Source organism: Vidua macroura, chromosome 5, assembly GCF_024509145.1.
Source record: "Vidua macroura isolate BioBank_ID:100142 chromosome 5, ASM2450914v1, whole genome shotgun sequence".
NCBI lineage: Eukaryota > Metazoa > Chordata > Aves > Passeriformes > Viduidae > Vidua > Vidua macroura.
The window spans coordinates 38,218,311-38,232,388 of NC_071575.1; the positions used below are offsets into that span (position 1 = coordinate 38,218,311).

Consider the following 14,078-nt stretch of genomic DNA (forward strand, 5'->3'; position numbering starts at 1 on the left):
AGGTCTGTATTCACTTCATGGGATATATAAAGAATGGAACTTTGCACCAGAATAACTTGCTGCTGTGTGGTACAGCAGGAGATGGGGACGACAGTGGCAGCATAGGCTTCCTCAGACTCTGCTCAGGGTGGGAGAGAAATGCAAGTGAGATCTTGCAGTGTGCTGACTGTGGGCCACAGCAGTAATAGTAAAAGGGAAGTTTTCATTTATTGGCTGATAAGCCAGCAGATTTTCCAAGAGCTTCTATAAAGGAATGGGAACATAGAAAGGAAGCGTGGGTGCCAAAAGGGTTCCTCAGGGACATCCTAAAACCTAAAACCTCAGTTTCAGTGTTACGGAGTTTCAGCTAAGCAGTGAGGAGAGGATAGAAATGAGCTGCTGTGAGCAAAACCGGCCTGTTTTGCGTCATGGAAGGCTTACTTAATCACCTATACATCTTCATCCAAATCATCATGCATGTAAAAGTAACCAGCCTGTCCACAGACCTACTCTTTCGCAATGGTAATTGCCTGTTGCATGCAGGCTTGCACAGCCTTCTGTACACACAGATGCCCTGATACACCCATCTTCACCATGGCAGTCACACCTTCAGCTGTGGGGAAGAGCAGATGATGACACAAAGAAAAGTAATGACACAAAAGAAAGACTAATAATTAAATGAAGTATTCAAATGTTATGTGTGCCAGTCAACAAAATCCAATGAAATAATAGGTCTCATCAAAGAAACCTAAGATGACATTACAGTCTTTGGCTGTTCAAAGGTAAGGCCATAGCTGCACTAACTTTTTTCAGGAGCTTGACTTAGTACCCACATGCTAACAATGGGAAAAAAAATTATTTTTTGATGCAATGAAAGACAAATTCATTGCATCAAGAACTGGATGAGCAGTTCAAAGTAGCTATTGGTGAGACAGTTGTCTTTGAAAACTGATGTTTCCTTTAGGGCCTTTTGGGTTTCCTAAATGGCCTGTAAAGTAAATATAAAATCAATGCTAATCAAACTTGAAGCGATATGGCACCATCAGTGTGATAAACAGTGACAAGAATGAGGTATCCAGCAAAAACTATATAAAAAACTGTCATCTGAAAATGAAAAGTAGAAACGTTATAAGGAATGCAAAAGTGTTACCTCATTATCAATGTAACAAATTAGATAGTCAAAACCTAGCAGGTATCTAAGTATATGATTGCAGCAAAAGGGCAGAGGTGATTCCTGGATATGAAATAAGGAAGTAATGAAGAAGTTTTTAATCTCAGTGCATGGCATTGATAAAACTTGTATTGGAACTGTATTTGGCATACAGTTTAAAAATAGGGCAGAGAAAAGGAAAGGGCTCACTTTGGTCAGCTCATCAGTGCTGTAGCAGGAACAGGCACAAGGAAAGAAGTAATAACAGGAATCAGACACATTCAGATTCAAAATGAAACACAAGTTTTTAATGACCAATACCAACTGAAGAAAATAATTCCTTATTTTCTGGCAGCTTTGCTTGAGGGGTGTTGGGTAGCCTGGTGACATGAATTTGGCCAGATACAGATTGCATTTCAGGCAGTCCCCAGGCCCAGTTCACAGAAGATTGACTATCTCTACCAGCTCTCACATCTAATAATAATTTAAAATAATTTTTTTGTATTGTATTCATCACATTCACTTCTGAAAAAAGACAGTCAAAATTATTAATGGCCCAAATGAGAACCACATCTCACTAAAATGTAGGGCCTTCAACTAAGACTTCTAAAATTTAGAGGGAAACTTGTATTCTAAACATATACTTCATGGGAATGAATGGAGAAATCCCAAGACTACACGGTATGGTTTAAATTGAAGCAATTTATCCTAAAGAATCCTTTAAAACAAGGAAAAAGCCTTAATAAACCATTTTTTAACATTATCATTCAACTCCTACCATTGATATAAAATATATTGTTGCACTCTTAAACTACATACGCATTTGCAGACACTTTCCTTTGTGAAGGGTTCCTTGAAGTGTTTTGCTCAGCTGACACTGGTGATGAGCAGGTAAACAAACCAGCAACAACAGTTACATTGTCATTTATCACTCTTGCTCAGTCCTGCATTTTAAAATATTGTGTAAAGGACAAGTGACTGGACACCAGGATGATCATGTAAACTCTTAAAGCAAGTGCTTTCCTTTCTGTGACTGAACAAATGGAATTGAATCAGCTAGCCTATTCTTTTATTCATAATTTCTTCCCTTAGAAATTTCTAATTAAAGCCAGTGCTTCTTTTAAGTACACTAAGTAACCCAGTTTCAAGAAAGTCACATAGACAAAATGCAAAGAAGACTTTATCAAGGCCAAGTGCATATTACTTTCAGCAGAATTCTTCCCCTAAAACCAACTTCGTGCTGATTTGACCAATGAAATATTTTCTGTTAAAATGTTTGTATTTTGTTGTTAGAAGTGGAGAGCTGTAGTGATAGAAGTATTGGTCACACTTTCTCTATAGAAAAATCCTTACGAATGTATGACTCCTGCCTCCATGCCTGAAGCAGATGATGCTCCAGGGCATTGTGAGGGGTTGGGGGAGTCACATGTGTCTTTTCAATTCTGCAGGAAAAAAAGAAATCTTCTGCACCATCAAGAGATTCTGAATATGAGTGGTCCTGTGGGGTCACACATTGCCTGATTAGATTAGGATTACATGTTTGAGAACCATGTTGCAACAAGCAGCGGCAGTGATGTGTTTCTGGCCAAAGCCTCCTATCGTGGCTTGGGATCCCAGGGGTCCGTCTGGTCCCCTGGGCAGCTGCCGCCATAAGCGTCCCGGATAGCGGATAGCGCTGTGCTTAATCAGCTCAGCCTTTCTGGGCCCTCGGGCTAGCTCCCAGCCGCAGGCAACTTTAGTGAGCAACTCTGGAGTGATTTCAGCTCAGTGCTCGCTATGTGCCTCGGCAGACGCAGGGATGGAGAGAGGAGAAGTCTGTATTTATTAGCAGCAGTGTCTTTATTAGCAGCTCCTGCAAAGGGTTCCAGTGACAGCTCTTCTGCCAAACTGTGTAGAGATGGGGTTTATGTAGGGTTCTGGGGTGTTAGGAATTGTCCAATGGCCAGGGTTGAGGAGAATACAACCTATAGCCTTACAGAGAGATAACAGGGGTCTGAGTGTGGAAGAGGGGCAGCTCTGGTCCTCTCATCATGACTCTGCATTTCTTATCTTAGGCGAGTGACTGCCAGGGAGGCCTTGCAGAGCCTCTGACTGCTACAGCCTCCTGTGAGTGAGAGCACTATACCAAGTTGCATTGTACCCCTGAACAGGCTGTCTGCCAGCATGGGGTTACTTTTCTGCTTTTCAGTTTTCCTGTCTGAAAAAATCTGGGAATATATTATAAAAAACTGTCTTCATTAGAGATAGGAAAGAAAAAGGTAAGGAATATAAGTTTAACATCTAGATGACATTCTTACTTCAGGTGAGTTCTGAACCCAAGTGAAACATTTGTTAATCTATTCTAATCTGTTAATTTATTTGAATGTAAATGGTATATTACTCGAATCTGCAGGCAAACCATGTGAGAATATTTTTGTTCATTTAACTTCAAACTCTAAAGAACAATAAATTATATTACACTTCCTTTTTGTCTTGTGATAAGGGCTTTGGGCACTTTTTATGGTTTGGTTGACAATGGATGCTTTTTTTTTTTTTGTGGCATAGCTTTGCACAAGCTAAATCCACTGCAGAGCTCCTTGAATAGACACCACCAAGTGCAATGTCAGATGCTGACACCCATGTCTTTGTTTTCTTATGGCACCTACCAAAAGACAAGAGTTTCCAGAATTTAGAGATGCGTAACACTCATGCTTCTCATCACAATGCATCATGAATCAGCTCCTTTCACTTCTTCATTTTAAATTATATTAGGATGAGACACTTAATGGAATGAGATGATACACATCTGTTGGGAGCACCATAACCAAGACATTGGTTATGGCAGTTTAAGGCAGACTGAGACTGCTACTGCTTCAGGGGACCATTTGATCATAGCAGCATTTGACAGTGGAATGAATTCAGGACTTAGGAAGTCAACAAGTGAAATAATGAAATATCAGGAAAACAAGTAATAGTGACAATAGTGACAAAAAGAGTAGGATGACAGAAGTCATTGCTTTTCTAATACTGAGCTGAACTCTGGATAAGCCAGCACAGAAAGAGCCCTTTACCAAGAAACATCATAATACAGTCACATGATTTTTTATGATGTCCTTCTATCTTCCCAGCTTTGCAGCTAGGGCTGCAGCTGCAAAGACCTTATAAAAATAGCGACTGAAGAGACTAAAGGGTATTAACAAATGAGCACCAGAAAACTTCTTACTGCTTTCTACAGATGTTTCCTCTAATTGCAGCATGCATTCTCTTTTTTCAAACCACTGTCATCCTTGCTAATGGTGTGGGTTTGAACCGCCAAGACCAATTTGGGCAGTGATCACATTGCAGTATTTAATTCTGCTTTATGCTTGTTTGAACACAGCAGCCACCAGACAAGAGAGGTACAAACAAGTTATGCAAGGCTTCACAGGTGACTCATCAGGTCCAGCCAGGTAGCTCCCTGCAAACAAGCAGCTGTTTCCATACTGGTGTGGCTCTCCTTTCCTCAGCATGGGTCAGGCTGGTTCTTCCACATTTCAGTTACTCCAGTCTTCACTTCTTGAATCTCACCTGGATTAGCAAACACTTGTCCTTGCTCTAAAATGGCAAATTCCAGAACAGCACAGAGCAAGTGATGCCGGTGGTTGGTCTGCTATAGGAGGATACATCTGCTATGAAGATATTTTCTAAGTGATATAGTGTATATACTTGCTCCATACCATCAGTCAGTCACAAAATGTTTCCTGATCAGAAATCATAATGGTGATCATCTACTTTCCTATGCATCCACCTTACTGTGTTTCAAGGAAAACTCTGACATATAAGGATGTGGTAGAGTGCCCATCATCAAATGTGGTTGGGCAGATTGATTATTGCTAGATAATCTCACCAAAGATCCCTTTTCCACAAAAGGTTGGACCAGATGATCTCTCAAAAGTCCCTTCCAACTGTTCTGTGATTCTATGATTTAATTAGTGATTGTAGTGGGAAGATATTAAAATTGACTTTGTGAGATGAATGTTGTAGAAAAGCTACTGAATATTCCTGGTGGAATTTCTTCACTTGGAATTAAGTTTTACAGACTTGGGATTACCCAATTACAAGCTGCCATTTTCTCAGTAGCTTTGTTTCCACATTTCTGTATGCATCCTCATTTGGTATTGGTATTAATATTTACTGAGGGTAGCTGCAGGCTTGGGAATGCTGCAGGGATCCATATAATCTGAGTGAATTCATGTACCTTCTCTGATTTATGCATTACAACAGGCCCAAAATTGTGTCCCAGAGCTGCACCTTATCCCCCAACAGAAGCAGTATTTAAATTAAAAATTATTATCCAGTTATAGCAATAGCCAGAAGTATACTTACATACCTACATAGCTTTAACAGAATAAATTTCCTGTAAAACAGGTTAACTCCTGCTTGAAGAAAAGTGACTTAATGGTAATTTAAAATGTTAGATAATGAAATGTAAAGAAAAGGCTGTGTAGGGACCAAAGTACTGCTGGAAAAAATGCAGGGAAAACAAATCCTACTTACAAATCTGAGATGCCCGGTTCTAACAGATTGTAATGTGAATAGTGCCCAAGTTGGTTCTGTAAAATACCAACAGAATTTCATGACATTTCAGCCCTTTACTGTCAGAAAAAGTAAATCTGCAGAATCAGCTTGTCCTTAATACCCAAGACAGGTGGTATGCTCCCTTTGTTTTTTACACCACTTTATTTTGCTGTCCCAGGAAACTGTGTAATGACAGACCACTCAAATGCAGCATGTGCAGACCCAAGACAATCTTCAGCTGTAACAATAAAATAGAAATTTAAAAAATAGATACTGGCGATTCTGATACCAGTATACTTCAACAATCACAGCACGAAGTCTGGGTGAGACCTGGCTAAAGATTTCTCGCATGCAACTGTATCAAAATTTTACTTAAACATCTAATCAAGGCAGGCATAAGGACCTGTAAGTCACAGTTGTGACCGCTTCAATTAAAAAGTTTTTGAGTGTATTGCCTTGGTATTGTGGAAATACTGATGCACTTAATTATTAATGCAAAATCAGTGACAGAGGTATATACTAGGGGTACCGATGGTTCTGAAGCTAAAGAATAATTCAAGTGTTTAAAGAATGGAATTAAATTTATTAACTGCAGTAACCTATCTTGCAATTTTAAATTTATCAACTTCCTGTTTTTCTCTTTTTTCCCTTTTTCTTTTTACTTCCTGCATTTTTTGTCTGTCCAAGTAGCACTTGGACACGGGGTATCTGCTGCCTTGTGAGCCCAGAAACTGCTCTTAGTGACCCACACTAAGTTACAGTTTGTCACATTCTGCAATTTCTTCCCTGTATCCCCTACTCCCACCTCCACCTCCTCCCAAAGTTTGTCAGTTTACAGCTACTGACTAGTTAAATGTAACAATATTTGCCTAAGCTACACTCAATACACCCAAAATTAACGAAGTCAACCCTGTGTTTTTCAGAGTTTAAGTGTGCTCATATCTTTCTGTATACTGGAAACTTATAAGCAATTTCAAAAGCAACTCAAGTGTCATAACTAAGACATGACAAAAAAAATCCAAAATAATGGCCTTTGAAGATGCTAACTACAGGAGTTCAGTCAGATCACATTCGTTCATATGATCACAGATCAAAGCATTTCATGCTGCTATGAATATGGAAATGAGATGTCTTCTCACTATGGTAAGCTGGTTTTCAAATGAACTCATAAAAAATAGTGAAAAAGCTGACCATGTCCACTTCAGTGGTTGAAAATACATTTCACTTCAGGAAACAAAAGAATATAAGAATAAGGCATTTAATCAGGAAAAAAAAAGTATCTTACAAAAATTTTATCTTGCTCAATTCTAGAAACCACAACAGTATTAATAAAATCATAGAAGACAGCTAATATAGTATTTAGAAGCAGCATAAGTCCAAATAGTGCATAGAATTCCCAAGTGTTTATTGTTACAGTTTAAGTGCATATATTACTTCCATGATTTTGTGCTCTTCCACAGGAACAAACATCGAGCAGCTACACAATTGTTCTTTTCAGAAAGCTTTTACTACTTTGAAATCTCATGTTTATAACAGAATAATACAATGAAATATTTCCAGTGATGAGTTCCAGATCTATACAGACTAGATTTCAAAAGAGTAAACTCAGTATGGAAGGTGTTAGAAGTTTTTTAATATTCCCATAAAAGATGACAAAATAAAAAAAGTAAATTAAGACAGGCAATATACACAAGACACTTATAAAAAAACCCCAGATGTTCAACACAAAATATTCATCTATCTCTAACAAGAAAAGAAAAAGTTTTTCATAAGTTAAAAGTATGGGCCCACACTTCTGAATATCAAAGCTGAGAGATTATTATGAGGGTATCTCTAAAGTTTAAATACAATCTGTACTGGCTGCATTACTTCCACAACTTTTATAAATGAATGACGGAAGACAGAATTACCTAACACAGGAACCTGAGCATCAAAAATTAAATTTGTACTTCTAAATGATTTATATGTGTGACTTCCCCCATTTGCTACAAGGATAACATCTGTAGCTTCTTTGAAGCTATCATCTCTAAATAGAAGCCCCAAACAAAATGGCAAACATTTCCACTGTTGAGAAATAACCAAGGAGTATAGTTTGGTTAGAATGCCAAACACTATGGAAAAATGCTATGCTTATAGAAAAAAACATTATCTTTCTAAAGAGAAGATTGTGAATCCACAATTGTCATATTTAATTTTAACATATTTGTTAAGTACCACAGTATTGACAAATCTTCATAAATATCATTAGTTTTGAAATAAAGATGTCAAAAAAGCATAGAAAATTTTATTATTCTTACTGGAACAGCTTAAAGTTTCTACTTTAAATTTAGATTTTTGCTTCAAATGTTATGTATGGCTCATTTTTATCAAACCTATTCTCAGGGAAGTGGAGCTAGTATCAGGATAGAGAATAGGCAACAAGGCTGAATTCTTTCTTCCCTGTCCAAATACTTTCAAAAGACCTTACAAACTATAGATAATGGGAAATACCAAAATTCACCCACTTCACCCATGTTACCATTGCCTATATAAAGCTGCAGTGTTTTTTTGTCTAACTTGGATAATAGCCACAAGGCTCCATCACACTGATTGATGTAGATTAGACTTCTATTTCCAGCTTCCTGCCCTTCCAGATGCTGGAAACTGGAGAGAAGAGACATCAACATTTCAGCTCCATAAATGGAGGACAAATGAATCAAGTGCTTCACCTCACTTGGCAATGATCTACATCCGCCTGAGGAGCAGCAAGAGCTTTATTGATAAAGCACCTTCCTGAGAGATGCTGATTGCCACATGAGGTTTACAGCCTTAACAAGTTGAGATGGAAAGTCCTTTGGCTCTCTGAACGTTTCAGATCCACCTCTTAGAGAGAGTTCAACTGGAACTCTTTGGAGTCTGAGCAAGACTGAATATAAATTATTCACATGCAGAAAACCTTAAACTATTTCAACCCCTTGGCCAGAAAAACCATGCTGTGCCTGGAAGCATCAGAGCAATGATTACAGAAGAAAAAAGATTTACGGCATTGTTGTCTAATATAGGTTTTCCAGATATGTGCTTGGAGTCTTTTGTTTGGTGGTTAACAACCATGCCAATTGTCTGGTCAAAACCTGGAAAAAGATAAAAACTTCATTTTACAAAGCCAACCAAGATGAAGAGAAACTTAGTAACCAAGTATATACACTTTCCTAAATTCATTTTGCTATAATTTATAGTGTTTTATAGTTACAGAGATTTATAGTGTTAAATCTCTTTAAGAAGACATCATCAGACTAAACTAAATTACAGTCAGTTTAATTTGGTACTTTCAAGAATGGGGTATAAATGTAATATTTTACATTAGATGTTACTTCTTTTGAGAAGTTACACTTCTGTCAAATCTCTCTTTATGTAGTTTCACAGCAAAGAAAGGAATGAAACAAGCTAAATCAGAAGAGGAAAAAGCTGTTTGAAGAGTCACTCTAAAGCAAAGGATGCTGTTTTAAGAACTTATTAACTGTTGAAAGAATTTATTAACAACATGTTTTCTGGCAAGAAGATGTATGTGTTTTAAAAGTAAAAATATGGAAACAACATTATTACTGAATCTTACAGAAAACAAGCTCTTTACAAAGGCTGAATTTATAAATTCTATTTACACAGCAATTTTATACGACCAGCAGCAGGCGTTTTTTCTGTAGTACCTAGGTAATTTCTTGCTCTGCCTCTGTATTATCAACACTTTAATATTGTCCCTCATTAGCTTACTGTACAGACACCATTATCCTACATTTTGTCCAGCTGCACAGCTGTATGCTGATAAAAGCACACCAATCTAGAATGCTTGATCTTAATTCACACTGTAGTGAAGTGTAACTGGGTAGGTGCACATGCACGCATTTAAGGTTGGAACATTCTAAATGAAATCAGTATATTTTATATTATTTTTTTTTTTCTTCTTAGATTTGACTGTCAACACTCACAACCTGGAAATTTCAAAGAAAGCTGCTGCTTTAATAAAAAAATTCTGCACTTCAGACAAAACTTTAAAAACCCCCCACTACAAACCTACCTAGCAGGTATATAGTTGGTAATACTGTTTTGAAACATACATTTAAACCTGGCCTTAAATAATGCAAAAGAGCTACAGAAAAATCAGACTTCAAAGTCTAATAGTTTAACTCTCAACATTTGCTGTATTTTAGAGGTTAGTACTTTCTTTGAGGAAAAACTGGAATTAATTTTTTCTAAATATATGCCTCAATTGTACATAAAGTGTATATTCCAAGCATGAACAAGTAGGTAAAGTAACAGTCCTTCCATTACCTTTGTTATTTACAGAATAGGTATAGACTGGTAACATGGGCAAATTTGAATCTTATTCTGCACAGCTATTCAAAGTTTTAATTAATAACTGTGCAGATAGGGGCGGATTTTCTTTCAGAAACAGTGGGTATCACAGGCTATTAGATACACCACATCTAGGAATATTACCAAAAGGAAGCACATTGACAAAAAGGATTAGCAGCATAGTGTTTTAAAAAGAGAGACACAATTCTTTATTCCCCCTGCCATATTTATTGTTTTTCAAGATGCTGCAGAAACTGAAGTATTCCTCCTGAGTCCACACTGAAAATGGAAAAAAAAGTGGGCTGAAGGAGAGACAGCAGCACAGTTTTTTCTGTATCACATCACATATATTCCACAGCATGTACGTGTGCAACATAGTATACATACTCCAATAATGCTTTTGAATTTGTAAAAGAAACTGTGGAACTTGCATACTGTCCCTGCTGCAGCTAAAAAGGTAAGTTGCTGAGCATGGAAAAAATACATGAAATGAAGAAGAAATAGATGCTGATAAATGCAGACGTGCATTAGCTAGGTTTACTCCATTCTCTTAATGCATCTGCCTCATTAGGAGCTTGAAAAATTTTCTGAGTGCTTAAGTATTTCTTGCTCAGGACAGAAATATCTAAAAATTCATAAAATAGTTAAACACTACATTGTATTTTGATCTTCAGTGGAATTACAAAGAATAGAGCATAAAAAATGCTCTATAGCCAAATCCAGAGCATCAACAACAGTTTGTAGATCTCACCATAATGGCAGACCTAAAGGACTTGTGTCTCTGAGGCAGTTCATCTGCACATTCACACCTTGACTTCCAATTAATAAACGTACCAACAATGAAACCTGGAAACTTAAGTTCTCTCTGTAAACAAGCTGGTAAACACAACCGTGTCAGATATGGTTTCTAAACAATTTTGAAACATAGGATAAGTTTACAGCTTAGCCTAAAGGTTGTCTGTAGTGTTTGTTCACAGACAATGATCCTTTGGGGCAATGGGTAAACACAGAAATAATTTAAAACCAGCCAGTCAACAATTTTTTTTAAGTGCATATTGTCTTTTAATTTAAAATCACAGCTAGTTTGTGATAAGCTTAACTTATAGGAAACAGTGCTCTGTATTATAAAGCTTCTACAGGAAGCAGTGAAAAAACCTGAAGGTAAAGTATTGTTCACTTTTTCTTACTTAATTCTTACATTTGAGCCTATTGCTAAGACTTCAACGTTAGGAATGGAGCTTTTGCAGTGACAACTTCATCCAAGTAAATGGATAAAATTAAATTGACATTTTTCCTTATAAAATGTTACTATAATTAGATATATAGAAATGGAGAGGGCAGCAATTGCTTCTTCCAAGGTAACTTGTTGGGTATCTCTGTCTCTTTCAGTCATCAACAAAACAATAAGCTACAATAAACAAATCAAAAAGTGGAAAAGGGCCAACTGCCATTGCTCCTTTTCATTACTATGTCCATTACATTTGCTCCCTTTGTCCTTGATGCTGCTAGTTCTGTAATCTTTCAATTTAAAAATCGTATACTCAGCCTTTCTTGAAGTTAAAGTCAAATTTTAGGTTACACTGGGAGAAAGGGAAAAAAAGAATAAAAAAAGAAGACTCTTACCACTGTATTGCATCGTAGCTCCCAAATACGAATCAACGATTGATCCCAGTAGGCCAGCTGCTGCACCAAACACTATAATGGGCCATTGTGGAGCAGATATTTCCAGATCAGTCACAAAAATTAGTTGAGTTATAAAGTAGGCTATACCTACTGTCATGCCTCCGAGCAAACTTGAGATCAGGCCCACTAAAGTAACTGCTCCATTAGTACCTAAACCAAATAAAATGTAGCTGATTTACAAACTGGTTTTAAAAGACTTGTATTAATTGAAATGTTTTACATAAAATCCAAACTGTCCATAGTGATCTTCTCCTCTTACATCCACAGCAGCTTTTTACAATTTCCCATTATGCTGTTGAGCAGCTTAACCTGTACCATTTCTGCCTGTTACTACTCCACTCCTGTCACTAGGGCTAGTTCTCTAGAAATAGTCACCAGCATTAAATTAAATAAAACTAGAAGCACACACCTCTTAATGTCACCTGGTATTTGTCTGCTCTTGGTGGTGGTGGGGTAATAAAAGAAGAGATTTGCTCAAGAGAAACAGACTTTGAGATGTGCACATTAAAACAATGCCCTCTTTCAGAAGTAGTACACTAAGACATGTTTCACCAACACATTTAAAAATAAAATAACTAAATCCATAGACAGAGATGATAGCTCATTGGAAAAAAAAAATCTAAAGAATGCATTTCTGAAAAAAAATTCCCATGCATTTAACTTCTATCCAACAAGATCTATACCTCTGATCAATTTGCCAGCAAGACTAAAAAAAAGCATATTGCTTTGAAGCAACAATGAATGACATCCACCATGGAGACAACGTCTGACAGACAGAAAGTTCACTTAATTCCCCCTTGGAAGGATATTAAAGGAAATGAGTGATTTGGTTATGAAGTGAATTTTCTGTACTGTCTCTACTGAATATATATGTATTCTACTGATTAAAATAATGCCTGAGAAATATCAGTTGATAACTTGTATTCTTCATATTAGCAGTATAAACTCTTTTACTATTGTCATTGTCAGAGATTAGAAGTGACAGCATTCAGAATGATTCTAGCTCTGTGGTTGCTATACTCGTGCATCTCATCAACAAGATGCAAAAGAAACACAGTTGACTATATTCCATTTCAGAGAATGCATTCCTGGTAACCTTTTCCAATCCCAGATTTCTGATATTTGTTTTTCTATGTCTTTCTTGGAACTTTTCAAGTTGGATGCATAATTCAAAACAGATTAACAAAATATTAAGAACATGTAGAAGAGGTAACACCTTACCTACTGGAACCTGTTCCCAGGTTGTTATCAATCTCGGTTTGCTTTTACTCATAACACTACCAATCTCTGAAGCCCATGTATCACCAGCAGAGCATGCCAAAGCTCCCAAAAGGGATAAGCACATCCATGATGCTGTGTATTCCTTTGAGAAGTCAATAGGAATTTCACCTGGTCCATTTTCTATCATATATAAGAGAGCCAGCTCAGTAGGAACACCACCATTACAGAATACCTGAACCCAATTCCTCTGGCCACCTGAAGTATAGAAACTGAATTTTAGTAATTTCAGGCAACAGCATGAGGCAAAAGCAAAACAACACATATATAAAGTTAAATTTAAAAAGACACACATTCAAAAAAGAAACTTTATGGCAATTTGTTTAACAGAACAGAAGCAAAAGCAAAGTGGCTTCCTAATATTCAGAGGGGTAGGGTCAAGGGGAGTCTCAGCAGTGTTCCCTATTCTAGATGTTATATCTCATCTGACCCTGTGAAGGGAACAAGAAACATGCAGTATTTATTCTCTACAAGGGATCTAAAAGAATTAAATATTTTGGCTTACCTTCTTTGTATTCTGAATCTATTTGCTTCTTTATATCTTTTTTCCACTTAGTAAGTTTTGAAGAAGTAACAAAAAATACAAACAAAGAAGAGAAGAAACTATAATTTGCAACTGTAAGGATAAATCCAACCACCAGTCCTAGGAAGAAAAAAGAAGTATATAAAATTCCTTCATGTAACAATGGTTGTTTTGCAAAGCAATTAAGCATTTCGAATTTTATGAATATGAAAAGTATCTTCCTGATAAACCTAAGACCATCATGCAATAAGAGATTCTATTGAAAATTGCCAGTTTTATTGTAACTGCTGAAGCATGTGATTTTTAAGACCTTTTGCCAAAAATCAGTTATACTCTGCAAAAATAAAAGAGAAGCAATAAAACCCCCAGAATCCAAAGAATATATAATTGAAATTCAAGTACTCTGCCTGAAGAATATTATTATTTTTATAAGGAGCAGATATATACCTGTGGCTGTGCCTCTATCAGCAAATTTATCATCAGTTTAGGTATTAAATCCCGCATCCAAGGTCTCCAAGATAACCTGTAAAACCCTCCTCTGTATCTTAGCAGATGCTACTTCTCTATTATCTTCTTTTTTAGTTTCTGATTTTTATTACA

The 14,078-nt window shown here is 36.7% G+C and overlaps 1 protein-coding gene across 10 annotated transcripts in view; it reads right to left on the reverse strand.

Moving 5' to 3' along the window:
* Positions 1 to 6,907: 6,907 nt before the first annotated feature.
* TMEM19 (transmembrane protein 19) overlaps positions 6,908 to 14,078 on the reverse strand; it is a 29,993-nt gene continuing 22,822 nt past the window's right edge. For all 10 annotated transcript variants that reach the window (XM_053979163.1, XM_053979167.1, XM_053979160.1 and 7 more), the window contains 4 exons: positions 13,461 to 13,598; positions 12,899 to 13,153; positions 11,618 to 11,827; positions 6,908 to 8,775 (listed from right to left, as the gene is read on the reverse strand). In XM_053979163.1, the coding sequence (XP_053835138.1) occupies positions 8,612 to 8,775; positions 11,618 to 11,827; positions 12,899 to 13,153; positions 13,461 to 13,598 (767 nt within the window). In that variant the 3' untranslated portion in view covers positions 6,908 to 8,611. The remainder of the gene's footprint in view (positions 8,776 to 11,617; positions 11,828 to 12,898; positions 13,154 to 13,460; positions 13,599 to 14,078) is intronic.